Here is a 15,082-nt window from a genome sequence, read left to right as displayed (position 1 = left end):
ATACGAAGCGCTTACTCTGTCATACATCTCCCCATCGTCCGTGACCCCGTGCCCGGCATGCCACTTCTTTCGTCTTTGGAAGACTGGCTGACCCAGGTCAACCTCCAAGCAATAGAGCATAGACTCCGTCGCCTCAAATGGTTCAGCCACCTGCTGGCGGTGGAGGTGGTGGCGGAAAGCTGGACCTATATGGCAGACTGCTATCCGGATCGATCGTATCAAGGCCAGCCGAAAAGACAGGGTTGGGCTGCGTGACCAGTTCAACGCGGCCGACAGTCGCTGGTGAGCCCGGGGAGTCTGGAGGAGCTTTGGGATTGTGGAAGCCAGTCTCATCGTATTCGACCGCCTGGCCGCTATCATTCACCAGCGCCACTGTCCTGGATTTGTAGTCCTTGCGCACAATGTAATAGTCCTGCACTCTGCGGGGCTGCCAAGTTTCATCCTCGAGCAGCAACATGGCCAATTCAACCTTGCATTCACTGCTATATGCCACCGCCGCTCTGGGGACGCGTAGGGCATGGTCCCATTCTGACCCGAGCATCTGGACGATGTAGTCCAGATCTCGGTCGCCCACGCCTTTCATCCACCAGACCTCGTCGCAGATCCTGGCAAAGATGAGGTAATGTGCAATGACGATAAGGGCGCGAGGTCGTTTCTGGCGAGCTAGTTGCACAAATTGCCGTGGAATGAAGGTAAACCATGTGATGACACGGAGGCCCAGTATGTCGCTGAAGCCCAGGGACAACTCTTTGTAGAGAGCACCGAGATATTTCAGCGTCTCGTAATACGTATCCACGTAGGGATAATCTTCGTCGCCGGGCTTGATGGATGACACCATGAATAGCAGGTTGCCTGGAATGTGCTTGGCCGTCTCGTCCAAGTCGATAGCCGGGCGTACGAAAATGGGCGCCATACCAGACTCGTGGAGTTTCTGCGGCGTGATCAGCTCGACGATGAGCCCAATGCCCTTCCAGACAGTCATCCAGTCGAGTATATAGAGGGGTTTAGCGTCGGGCTCGCGGAACATTTGCGAGGACAGGGCACAAAGAAGCAGAGAGCCAGCCAAAAGGGCGGGGAAGGATGCAGGGTCTGCCTTTTCCACAGCCCTTCGATACCCTTCGAAAGCTCTAGCCCTGTAGGTGATGGCCTTTGATTCTGGAACATCCTGGCCAGCCAGACGCATCTGCGAAGCGGAGAGTCCGAGGAGACAGTCCATCAGGAATGTCTGAGTGAAGGCATGCTCTGGTATCTTGACGCGTAGGATTGTATCGACGGCTGGATCAAGGCGTGCGTCAATGGCAAAGGAGTCGAAACCCTTGGCCGTGTAGAACCAGAGCAGCTGCATATCGATGGCGTCCTTTCCGCCATAGGTGAATAATGGCTCATTAACGATGACCAACGCCGAGTCGGAATCTTCAGACGACGGGGGTGAGGCCTGAGGTGGTGTCTCGGGCAACGCGAGGGATCCTGCCCGGCTGGACGAGGCTGTCAAGGCGGAGGCAGGCCTCGCATGCGGTCCACTGGGATAGACGCATGTCTCCTTCCTTAGTGTGCAAGCACGACATCGCGGGCGACCTTCATCGCATTTGACCTTGCGGGTTTTGCAGTTTTTGCAACCAAGCCGCGACTTTCTGTGCGGGCGTTTCGAGTGGTAAGGCTTGTCAACACCCGCCGTCGGGTCATCCATGAGGATGTCATCTTCGGGTAGAGAAGTCATCTCTCCGGCAAGAGGGGTCGCAAGAATAAGTGACTCGACCTGAGCCGCTTCGGCTGGCGATGAGCGCCGATGAAGCTGCGACCAAGACACGGAGATGGCTCGTTGTAAGCGGCTTGACCTTGCACAGGCACCGGGCCGGGGACCGCAACCAGTATTAGACGCGCGCCGATTGAAATGTTTGGCGAGGAGCAGTGAGCGAGGGCGAAGCTCTAGCTCCGTAGAGAGCACGGAAATAGAGGCCGGACTTGTGAGAGCTCAGATCAAACAATATGATCAGTGGTTCAAGGGGAGCCCCAAGCTCAGCGAGTGAATTGTTCAGCAGCACGGTGGACGGAGGGCGCCAAGCAAAGGAAACATCCTACGAAGGATCGGGGCCGTAACCTGACTGGGCATTCACCAGCACGGCAGAGAGTCATGACGAGGACAAGATGACAAAAAGAACGTTAATCGTGTGTCTGGCTATCGGCCCTGGAGGCTGTGCCGGCATGTCAAGCCGGGCAGAGCTTAGTGTCGGACCCGATGTGCCCTAGCCGCGACGCTCTCAGCGCTGGCCCTCCAGGGCTGTTGGCCATGCTGGGATTTGGTGGGGGGAATACGCAAGCATAAGGTAACTACATACCTAGGTACATCTAAGGTGATTTGACCATTCTCAACCCAACGGCGCTCGGGGCGTCGTCAGCACCAATGGCCAGTGGGTGGCCAAGTGGCCAGTGACTCAGATGAACATCGCTTTGTGTCCATTCAACCCCTGTTGCTCATCGTCGCCCGTAAGACGGCCCATTTTCAGCCCTAGCATCGAATTAGATGTGCAAACCATACCTAGAGCCCTGGAGGCCCGTAACCGACCTAGGATCAATTAGGCACGGAGCTAATGCCACTAGGACTGACAGCTATCGGCAGCAATGAGGTACTCACTACTTCCAGGCAACTCTCCCGGCGCCCTGCTTCAACGTACACGTTTCACTTTCAGGCTGTATTGGGTACCCCAACACCCAGCCCTGGACTGGAGGGACTGGAATCTCTTTATCGCAAGACGCGCTTCTCATGTTCGACAACCGCGTTGACACCCCCACGAGACGTAGATGTTCGGAAATATCGAGACAATTGCGACACTCGGCGCACCCTCGCCATTGAAACTCGACAACACCCTCCGGCCCTGCTTCTGAGCCACTTTACGGCACGGGGGCAGTATGGTCCACCTCTTGCAACTGCCCGACCAAGCGCAGCTTTCAAGCCTCCTCCAGATCTTCCCGTGTCGTGAGCAACAGGTACATGCGCTGGCGACTCTAACCCATGTAAGCTTTTTCCTTTCGCTCGATGCCTCCATCTGCTTGCGGCTGTGGTGCTAATTGACTCCAGCCAACGGCTGCGCTCTGTCAAAACATTGTGCTTTATGGCTCCGAAGCTACGGGGAAGAGTACACTGACAGAGGAGCTCCTCCGTACTTTCGCCGAACCTGATCATCACGACCATGACCTGCCACTGGCACCATCTACGTCGCCCGAGCTCCGGTTTGCAATCGTCAACAGCATTGAGTGCGTCACGGGCCGCCATCTCTTCGAACGCACAGTCAGCGAGGTAGCCAGTGCCTTACGATGGGAGAACCCAGCGAAGCGTTGCGAGAGCATGGCGCAGCTCACCGTTGAGCTCTCCAAGATGCTCAAATATATCGACAGGCCAGACACTTGGCGCTTCGTGCTGGTCTTCGATGCCATTGACCGGCAGAGAGAAGCACCGGCAACCCTCTTACCTGCGCTTGCCAGGCTGTCGGAGATTGTAGGTTCTGCGAGAGTTGCCCTTCGAGCTGTGGTGTTTTTGTTGCTGATCACTTCTCATACCGCTAGATCCCGAACCTCACAACCATCTTTATCCTCACCTCTCCGCCGGCATCGTTCCTCCGCACATCGGCTGTTTCGCACATCCACTTCCCCAACTATACCAAGTCCGAGTTTGTACGGATAATAGCCACCACGCCTCCCCCGACACTGGCCACCACCAGTCCACAAGAAACAGCAGAGCTCTGGTCACGCTTCTGTGGCGCAGTCCACGACTCTCTGACCAAGTCTGCCGCTCGGACACTCCCGGCCTTCAAACAAGCCTGTACGGCTCTATGGCCTCGCTTCACCGCGCCCGTGTTAGATGGGACATACTCTGCTCGTGAATTCTCCAAGCTTCTCATCGCCTCCCGCGTCCATTTCCAGGACGAGTCTCTCCTCGACCCGGGGGTCCTCGCTCTTCCTTCGAAGAGTCCGCCCGCGTCCCGTGCTCCGTCGGCGCCGTCCACGCCCTCTCGGCGCGCCAAGCCTCTTGCGTCCACACCACAGCATGCCCTGGCCCAGCACAAAACGCCCGACCTCGCAGCCCTGCTGCCGACCACGGCCCGCCTGCTCCTTCTTGCCGCCTACCTTGCGTCTCACAATGCGCACAAGCACGACCTGACGCTCTTCTCCACGCATTACCACGGCCGCAAGCGGCGGCGTGGCGGACTCCTCGGCGGCTCGCGGCAGCGCAGTAAGCACCGGCGCATCGCGCGCAAGCTGCTGGGCGCGCACGCCTTCGTCATGGAGCGCATGATGGCCATCTTTGCGGCCGTGCGGAACGAGTGGGTGGCCGATCACCTGGTGTCGAGCCACGGCGGCACCCTGGACTGTGATATCGGCATGGCCATCGCCACGCTGTCCAGCTTGCGGTTGCTTGTCCGCGTGGGAGGCGGCGGCGACCCGATGGACCGTGGTGGCAAATGGAGAGTCAACGTGGGCTGGGAGATGGTGAGAGGCCTGGGCAGGAGCATGGGCGTCGAGGTGGAGGAGTGGTTGATAGATTAATAGACAGATGGGCAACGCCCTTGAATGACCATTCCGTGAACAGGAAACAGATGATCTTATCCTGGGCCAGCAGGACTGACATGCCTGCTCGAGAATGTACGGTTGCGGTGAAAAGCCACAGCCACCGCAGGCTTCTTACTGTTATTGCTCATTTACTAGTACAAAACCGCGGTGTTCCCAAGCGACACCATACCCAGGCCATTCAGATCATGGCCGCTCAAACCCATGTAAATCTTCCCCTGTGATCACTTTTAAAACCTATACTTGGTCTCCTTCTTTTTCTCCCCTCCGCCCCTCCGCTCCTCGTCCCTCTTTTGCCTCTTCCGGCTCTCTTGGGCGATCATCTCGCTCAAGTCATCATCGTACTGCCACTGGGCACCCACACCGTCCTCCTTGGCGCCCTGGTCGAACTTGCGCCGCAGCTCATCCTTGCTGATGCCGTCGTGGTTCTGCAGCGCGTCTGGGTCCAGCGCGACGTCCACGTCGCCGGGCTTCTTGCGCTTGCGGGCGCTGTCGTCGTCCTGGCCCAGGACAGGCACGCCTCCAGCAGCACCCTTGCTCTTGGACAGGTCGTAGACGCGGTCGCTGCCAAAGAAGCCCGAGGCCTGCGTCTGGCGCTCCGGCACGACGGTGTAGGCTGAGCGCGGGTGCTCCTCGGTCTCGTAGCCCTGCCGTTGCTTGCGGAGGTCAAATTCGCCGGCCATGCTGCTCTCCACGCCGCTAGGAGCGCCGGGATACTCGCTAGGCACCGTGCTGGAGTAGCCCGCTGGCGTCTCGAGGCCGCCCGGCGTCTGGAGCCCACCGGGGATGTCGTCCTCGTCCTCTTCCTCTTCCTCCTCCTCCTCGTCAGACTCCTCTTCTTCAGACTCCTCGGCCGGCGGCTGCAGCTCACCCCACAGATTTCTCTCGACGGGTTCTCCGCTGGGCGGTTGTTGCGCTTGTGGTTGCTGGGCCTGAGCGGCGTTGGGATTGCCAGCAAGAATACCAAAGATATCACCGCCGTAGATGGGTCTGTTATACTCGTCCAGGGGAGGCTTGCCCCACTGGCCAGGCCCAAAGCCCCATGCGGCACCTGCTGGCAATGGTGCGTTGAGGCCGGGAATCTTGAGTGCGGGATACGAAGGTGGGGGGCCTATCCTCTGTTGCTGAAGGAGCCATGGAGGCGGGAAGCCTGGCTGGATACCCAGCGCATCCCGTAGAGCCTCGCTGATCTCACCGGCCTTGAAGTGACGGTAATCAGCCTCCCATTCCTTGCCTTCGTGGTAGACATCGCCGAACCTCGTTAGGGGTGGCTTGGTCTGGAAACGAAAGAAGGCGTCGTAGAGCTTTTGGTAGTCGATATCAAGCTTGCCCATCTTTGGCTGCACCCTCTCGCGTTGCTTCTGCTTGAGTGTTTGTTCCGCTTGTTTCTCCAGGACAGCGTCGCGCATCTCGGTGATGCCGGTTTCGGCAATAAACTGAGGTAGCTTGAATGGGGGCTTTTCAATGCCCCTCTTGCTCGACAGGTACTCTCGTTTCAAGGACCAGTGAGTGGGAACAGGAACAATATTCCTCTGCGCCTTGATCTGCACCAGAAGCCTTGGGTCGGAGGACGACACATCATGCCACTCCACGACCTCGGGATTTCTGACCAACGCCTTCAGCTCAGCGATCGACAGCTTGTTGAGCTTCTTCCGCTTCTTCTTGGAGAGCTTGACTTGCCCTTCAACCTCATCATCCTCGTCTGGAAGATCGTCGTCATCGAAAAACACCTCGCCCTTGTTACCAGCGTTTGCTTCCCTCGCAATCTCGTCGTCCTCGAGACTCGTGCCAAATCGCGAGAAAATATCTTTGAATTGCGCAAAGGCCGGGTCATCATTGTCGATAGACAGGTCGACAGGTCCGTCTGCAGGTATCTCCGTGGGCGCTCCAGGATCTTTCTTGACCTCGAGATCGGTGGTATCCGTTTGAGGAGCCTCTTCCTTCGCAGCTTCAGCGGCGTCGTTCTGATCGGCGACAGCATTCTCGTCACCTTTCGCGGCAGCCTGGACAAGAGTGATTTGGTTAGATGACCGCGACAGAGAGTGCATATGATGGAGTTGAGCACTGACCTCTGCCTTTGCCTTCTTCTCTTCCTTCTTCTTCGCCCGGCGCATCTGGTTCTTGGTCATTTTTTGCGCCGCCATCTTTGCTAACAGGCGCGGAGCGCAGGCAGCCCGCGTTGGATCGTTTTGCAACCTGTTGATCCGAGAGCAATGGTCTCCTGTATGTAGAGAGAAGCCCGAATGGCCTGGCCCGGTTGTAGACCTCTCGTCCCTTGTGTGTGATGGATAGACTAAAGCAGGTGGATGAGAGAGGTAGTAGGTTGCGCGTAGGAGTAGGTGGAGGGTTCGTGAAGCGAAGCCTTGCGGCTAACTAGTGCCTTTTCCAAGTGCAAAATAAATTTTGGAGAGCCTACAGCACAGTGCTGAGTTGGATTCTGGCTTTCAGCTGCGTTGACAAAACGCCGCCACGCTAGTGGAGGAATTTGGGTAGGGACAACCAGGACCGCACCTTGCAAGGCTTATCAGTGCCAAAGGAGTGTACACCTGGTTACGGCGGTCGAGAGCGCTCACTGTGTCAAAACTAAATTTCGCTGCAAATCTTCTTACATTCACCCCCACCGCCTAAAATTATTAGGCTGTTCCTTCCCACCCAAACAACCCCACTAAAGATCGATCAACTTTAATTAACCTTCTTCCTACTAGCCTTAGCTATATTTTCTTTCTCTCTTTAATTATTACTTTCTTCTATTCTTATTACTAATCTCTTATCTCTCTTTCTTATAATAGCTTAATATTATCCTACTGATTATTAAAGATATTTAGAAGTACTTTTAATAATAACTCTATATATAAATTTAAATTTAAAAATAAATATCTTCTAATATTATTTAAAATACTAATAAACTATATAACTTCTAAGAAAATAACTGCTTATATTATTAAGTAGTTAAATAAACTAAACTTAAATATTATCTTTATACTTCTTTTTAAGATAATAATAAGTTAATATATTTTATTTTATATCTAATTATATAATACTTACTATATTATCTAGATACTTAAGTATCTTTAGATCTTAAAGCTTATCTTTATTAAGAGCTATAGAACTAATATATTAGTTAACTTAAATTAAAACTATTATATTATAACTATTATCTACTATCTTATTAAAGATATTATAATATTAATATATAAGATATATTAAAGTTAATATAGAATTAGACTAATTATTAAATATATTAAAATAGATAGAAAAAATTATTATAAAATATATATAAACTATTATTACTCTAATTTAAATAAGAAGTATTTACTTTAAACTAATAAGTATATACTTAATTATAGAAATATATTTAAATACTAATAGAAATATAAAGAATAAAGCTTAGAAGATATAAGAAGTAATTAAGGATATACTATTTATTAAGAGTATAATAAAGAATATCTTAATCTTTAAGCTTAAGACTTAAAAGGCTTATCTTAATATTAAGATTTCTTATTATATATTAATAGGTATAACTTTACCTAAAAAGCTAAGAGGAATTTAAGATTTAAGATATAAAGACTATATAGCTTTAAAGTTTAGTTAGATATAGCTATATAATATAAGATATCTTAAGTAGATCTTAACTATAAGACTTCTATATAAATAGACTTATAATTAACTTTTTACTTAATAAGATTTATATATTACACTATAATTATATATATAGACTTTATAAATAGTAAGATATATAGTAAGTAAGAATATTTACTAAAGGATAAGTTTAATAAGATTAATATAAAGTAGATACTTAAGAGATAAATAGGATTAAGATAGATTAAGCTTAATTAAACTAAGAGGTAAGTATAAAGATTTCTTAAGAAGTAAAATAAAAGTATATTATATTTTATAATATAAATAAGTAAGTTATAAAAATAAAAAAAATATAGTTAAGTAGCTAGAAATTCTAGGAAAATTAAGGTATAAAGATATTATTTATATAAATCTATTATATATATATATAAAGTTATCTTATTTATTTAGATTTATTCTATTTATTTAAATCTATTTTATTTATTTAGATTTATTTTATTTATTTAGATCTATTTTATTTATCTAAATCTATTCTATTTATCTAGATCTATTTTATTTATCTAAATCTATTTTATTTATATAAATTTATTCTATTTATTTAGATCTATTTTATTTATTTAAATCTATTTTATTTATATAAATTTATTCTATTTATTTAGATCTATTTTATTTATCTAGATCTATTTTATTTATCTAAATTTATTTTATTTATTTAGATCTATTCTATTTATCTAAATCTATTCTATTTATTTAAATCTATTTTATTTATCTAAATTTATTCTATTTATCTAAATTTATTCTATTTATTAAAATCTATTTTATTTATTTAAATCTATTTTATTTATTTAGATCTATTTTATTTATTTAGATTTATTCTATTTATCTAAACTTATTCTATTTATTTAAACCTATTCTATTTATCTAGATTTATTCTATCTATTTAAATTTATTTTATTTCTCTTATTTATATAAATTCATCTTATTTATTTAGATTTATTCTATTTATTTAAATCTATCTTATTTATCTTAATCTATTAATAAGTTATATTTAAATAACTTCTTTTTAGAGAAAACTTTATAAAATTCTTAAGTTTTAAGAGACTTTTCTCTTAATAAGAAGAAAATAAATAAATCCTCTTTATATATATTTTATATATTTTATAAGATAGAGAATATTAATAAATCTAAATAATATAATAATTTAATTCTAACTTTAAGTATTTTATTTTTATTCTTTCTTTTTAAAAATTTAAAGTTTTAAGTCTTTTAACTTTTTAGATCTTATATCTTAATATAATATAAAGAAAAACTCTTTTAAATTCTTAATTAATATCTTTCTTTATAAAATAATAAATATAAATCTATTTTATTTATATCTATCTATTTATTTATCTATCTATTTATTAGATTTATTTAATATATTTAAATTAATCTTATTTCTATAAATCTATATTATATATTTAAATTTAGTATAATTATTTAGATTTATTTTAATTATATAAATTTACTTTATATATTTAAATTTCTTTATTAAGATTTATTTTATATATCTATCTTTTAGTTATTTTCTAATCTATTTATTAACTTTATATTATTTATATAAATTTAGTTTATTTATTTAGATTCTCTTTATTTATATCTATATATTTATCTATTTATTAAATTTATCTTATTTATTTAAATTTATTTTATTTCTTTATTTTATTCTTATTCTATATATTTATATTTATATTTCTTATTTAATTTAACTTTTCTATATAAATTAATTTTATTTATATCTTAATTCTATTTATATAACTTAATTCTTTATTATTTAGAAAAATCTTTTTTATTATTTAGAAAAATCTTTATTATATAGATTTAATTTATTTATATATTTTCTTCTTTAATTATTTTAATTTTATTTATTTAAATCTATTTTATTTATCTAAATTTATTATATTTATTTAAAGTAATTTTATTCTTTTTAATAAATTTAAATCTTAGTTTTTTTTATAGGTATAAATAGCTTAATATTATTCTAGGCCTATAAGCTTCTTTCTATTTAATTAAACTTAATTAAGCTCTTCTAAACTCAATTTTATTCTTCTTAACTTATTCCTCTTTCATTCTTACCTACCCACCTAAAGTCAATATAAACACTACCTTTTATAATAGTTCACCTATCTATTAAACTTAATTCCTATTATAAATAGATTATTAAGCAATACTAAAAGAAAGCTATAGTTAATAATCTAATTAATAAGCTATCTATATAATATTAACTTAAGATATCTTAAAGTACCTTTTATTAGCATCTTTTAAGTTAGGGTATTCTATATTAATAAGAATAAATATAATTAAGTCTAGAACTTAAGCTTGCTATTTATACTCTCTTTTTTAAATATATATCTTCTAATACTAAGCTACTCTCTCTACTTTAAGAGTAAGATTTTATTATTACTATCTTATGACTTTACTGATTATAAAAAGACTAAAATATCTTTTAATACTTTACCTATAAGTAAATTAAATAGTAAATATAGTAACTAAATATATTTTTCTATAAACTATCTCCTTTCTTCTATATTATATTATAAAGTGGTTAAACTATAATATTATAATATATTTAATAATAAGGATATATTAATATCCCTTAAGACTCTATATAGAGAGTATTTAAGGCAGCCTATCTATAAGAGGTTGATAGAAGATAGAATAATATCTAATAAAAAAGAGGAGGATTTATAGTTCTAGATCTAAATTATATTTAGTCTATTAATAGTTATTATAAGTTATAGTATTATAGTTTTAAGATCTATACTAAAATTAATATATACTTAAGATTTATTATCTAGATCTATATTAGTATTTCTAATACTATAGAAAGATTAATCTTTATTTAATATATTAGAATTATTAATATATATAGTTATCTTTCTATAGTTATTAGATCTAATTAAGAGACTGAAACTATAATAATAGCTAAAGCTTATTATTAACTTTCTCTTAGCTTAAAGGATTAGTAAAAGATTAAATCTAGAAGAAATTCTAATAGTACTCTTAAGTTTACTTAGAAAGATAGAATAAGAGTATCTATCTAAGATATATCTCTTGATTTAAGTCTACCTCTCTTTATACTATATTAATCTTTAGAGTTTAAAGATTATTAGGTCTATAGTAAGAGTATATTAAATTAAAAGATTAAATTATAATAGATATAATTAAATAAAGAGGAAATCTTATTATAGTAGGTAAGATATATTTAATTAATCTTAATTAACTTTAATTCTATTTAAGTCTTAATACTAAAATCTAAATAGAAGTTCTTTATAATATTATAAAGAGATAGATCTTAGATTTTAATAAGTTTATCTAATTAGATTACTCTACTCTATATCTATATATTATAGCTTTAGTTTAAGATCTAAGCCTTTATTAAAGCTTAGAATATATATTATATTTATACTTAATATTAATAATCTTATATTTAATCTAAAAAGCTATTTATACTCTATAATATACCTAATCTAATATAAGTAATTAACTATTAGATTAAGATTAATTAAGAATAGCTTAATTAAATTAAATTAATAGTTAATCTTAATAATATTAATCTAGATATATATCTACCTAGTAAGATTATAGATCTATACTAATAATTAATAGAAGGCTTTTATAAGATTAGTTTAGCTGATATAAAAGCATCTTTTCTTTCTAAGTATCTCTTTCTTTAAGAGTATTTAAATCAGTATTTATTAGAGGTTAACTCTCTAGTTTTATTATTACTAGATAAGCCTAGAGAAGGGTAGAATATCTTAATAGAAAATATTAGAGGACTTAGAATATTAGAAGATTTTCTTTAGAGTAGCAGTCTATATAAAAGAAGATATATTTAATTAAGATTAATAGGATAGGATTAAGCTTAAACTAGAGCTATCTATAACTAATTAATAGAGATCTTCTAGAGTAGGTAGAGGTTTATTATTATTTCTAGATAATAATATATCTTTAAAATATATTAAAGAAGATAACTTTAATATAAGTTTCTTCTTATTATTCTTAATAGGTTTTAACTTAACCTTAGTAGGTTTAGCCTTTATAATAATATCTTTAGACTTATTATCTTTAATAAACTTAATTTACTTAGCTCTTATTAGATTTTAAGAAATAAGCTTAAGAGTAGTATGTTTTCTAAGACTCTTTAAAGAAGACTTCTTTAAGTGCCTAAAAGAAATCTTCTTATCTTTAAGTAGAGATAAGATCTTAATATCTTAAAGTAATATTAAAGAATAGATCTTATCTGCTTTTTATTTCTTCTTAGAAGATATTACTATATATAATTTATCTAATAAGATAGAATTTATTAGATCTAATAGTAATTCTATTATATATACTCTATTTTTACTTATAATATTTTAAATAAATTAAAGGTTGTTAATAATAAAGAAATAAGAAAAGAAGATATTATAATAGAGTTAATAGATTAAATTATAATAATTATTATACTAAGTTATTAGAGGAAGTTATAAAGTAGTAATCACTTTAAATTAAGAGATACTAAGATATTTTAGATTTAGCATCCTAGTAAGTATAATAATATAATACTTAGCTAACTAGATTAAAACTATAAATTAAGTAGTAATAATCTTTTTAGAAGTATTATTATTAAGATAGATACTTTAAGTTTAAGTATTATAAGCTAAGATATAAGCTTATAAGAATAAGAATAATAGTATTTAAGATATAATCAGTATAGATAGTTTTAATAGTATTTAGTAGGAGGAGTTAAGAGGTAAGAGAGATAACTTAAAAGAGCTATAAATAGTAATAATAAACTCTTCCTTATAATAAGAATAGACTTTCTATATAGGATGGTCTTATTTAAGAATATTATAAAGATATTAAGTAATAGGATAGTAAATAGAAGCTATAGTAAAAGATAAAGAATAATAGGGTATTATCTTAGCTAAAAGATGTTTAATAGTACTAAATAGAATGAAGATGATTTTATAAGAGGAAGAAGAAGTAAGAGAGAATAAGAAATAATTTAGATATAAAGAAAAGAGGTTGAATAGATATAGGATTTTTTAATCTAGGGGGATTTTAGTATATTAAGCTGAAACAACCTAATTTAAGTTGTATTAAGGTTGATTGATCTAGATTAAGAAAAATTGTACTAAAATAATAATATACTGTAAGATTTTAGTAAAATAAATATTTCTAATAAAATTAATAATTCTAGAAATTCTAATAAAATAAATAAGAAAAATAAATTTAAACTATTAAAATAATTATAGATAAATAAAATAGATTTAAATGAATAGAATAGATTTAAATAAATAAAATAGATTTATATAAATAAGATAAATCTAGAATAATTAAGATAAATATAGATAAATAAAATAAATTAAGATAAATAAGATAGATTTATATAAATAGAATAAATCTAGATAAATAAGATAAATCTAGATAAATAAAATTAATCTAGATAAATAGAATAGATTTAAATAAATAGAATAAATCTAGATAAATAAGATAGATCTAGATAAATAGAATAAATATAAATAGATAGAATAAATCTAGATAAATAGAATAAATCTAGATAAATAAGATAGATTTAAATAAATAAAATAGATTTAGATAAATAGAATAGATCTAGATAAATAAAATAGATCTAGATAAATAAAATAAATTTAAATAAATAAGATAAATCTAGAATAATTAAGATAAGTCTAAATAGATAGAATAGATTTAAATAAATAGAATAAATCTAAATAAATAAAATAGATTTATATAAATAGAATAAATCTAGATAAATAAGATAACTCTAGATAAATAGAATTAATCTAGATAAATAGAATTAATCTAAATAAATAGAATTAATCTAGATAAATAAAATCTAAATAAATAAAATAAATCTAAATAAATAGAATAGATTTATATAAATAGAATAAATCTAAATAAATAGAATAAATCTAGATAAATAAGATAACTCTAGATAAATAGAATAGATCTAGATAAATAGAATAAATTTAGATAAATAGAATAGATCTAGATAAATAGAATAAATTTAGATAAATAGAATAAATTTAGATAAATAGAATAAATTTAGATAAATAGAATAGATCTAGATAAATAAGATAACTCTAGATAAATAGAATAAATTTAGATAAATAGAATAGATCTAGATAAATAAGATAACTCTAGATAAATAGAATAGATCTAGATAAATAGAATAGATCTAGATAAATAGAATAGATTTAGATAAATAGAATAGATTTAGATAAATAGAATAGATTTAGATAAATAAAATAGATCTAGATAAATAGAATAGATCTAGATAAATAGAATAGATCTAGATAAATAGAATAAATTTAGATAAATAAAATAGATCTAAATAAATAGAATAGATCTAGATAAATAGAATAGATTTAGATAAATAAAATAGATCTATATAAATAAAATAAATCTAAATAAATAAAATAGATTTAAATAAATAAAATAAATCTAAATAAATAAGATAACTTTATATATATATATATAATAGATTTATATAAATAATATCTTTATACCTTAATTTTCCTAGAATTTCTAGCTACTTAACTATATTTTTTTTATTTTTATAACTTACTTATTTATATTATAAAATATAATATACTTTTATTTTACTTCTTAAGAAATCTCTATACTTACCTCTTAGTTTAATTAAGCTTAATCTATCTTAATTCTATTTATCTCTTAAGTATCTACTTTATATTAATCTTATTAGACTTATCCTTTAGTAAATATTCTTATTTACTATATATCTTATTTTTATAAAGTCTATATATATAATTATAATATAATATATAAATCTTATTAAGTAAAAAGTTAATTATAAGCCTATTTATATAGAAGTCTTATAATTAAGATCTATTTAAAGTATCTTATATTATATAGCTATATCTAACTAAACTCT

General features: G+C 35.9%; 3 protein-coding genes across 3 annotated transcripts; 1 reads left to right on the top strand and 2 right to left on the bottom strand.

Moving 5' to 3' along the window:
* Positions 1-142: 142 nt before the first annotated feature.
* On the bottom strand, positions 143-1,717 carry E0L32_006420 (uncharacterized protein; the record flags this gene model as incomplete). The annotated part of the gene is made up of 1 exon (XM_031141051.1): positions 143-1,717. One exon carries the CDS (start codon positions 1,715-1,717, stop codon positions 143-145), a length of 1,575 nt encoding a protein of 524 aa, XP_030994931.1.
* A 1,190-nt stretch (positions 1,718-2,907) lies between these two features.
* On the top strand, positions 2,908-4,542 carry E0L32_006419 (uncharacterized protein; the record flags this gene model as incomplete). Its single annotated transcript, XM_031141050.1, has 3 exons — positions 2,908-3,012; positions 3,077-3,493; positions 3,562-4,542. The coding sequence occupies 3 exons, from the start codon at positions 2,908-2,910 to the stop codon at positions 4,540-4,542; spliced, it is 1,503 nt and encodes a 500-aa protein (XP_030994930.1).
* A 251-nt stretch (positions 4,543-4,793) lies between these two features.
* On the bottom strand, positions 4,794-6,707 carry E0L32_006418 (uncharacterized protein; the record flags this gene model as incomplete). The annotated part of the gene is made up of 1 exon (XM_031141049.1): positions 4,794-6,707. One exon carries the CDS (start codon positions 6,705-6,707, stop codon positions 4,794-4,796), a length of 1,914 nt encoding a protein of 637 aa, XP_030994929.1.
* Positions 6,708-15,082: the final 8,375 nt, after the last annotated feature.

This window comes from Thyridium curvatum (genome assembly GCF_004353045.1).
Source record: "Thyridium curvatum strain D216 chromosome Unknown NODE_36_length_377547_cov_81.061009, whole genome shotgun sequence".
Lineage (NCBI taxonomy): Eukaryota > Fungi > Ascomycota > Sordariomycetes > Thyridiales > Thyridiaceae > Thyridium > Thyridium curvatum.
This window is presented reverse-complemented; position numbering and strand designations above follow the sequence as displayed.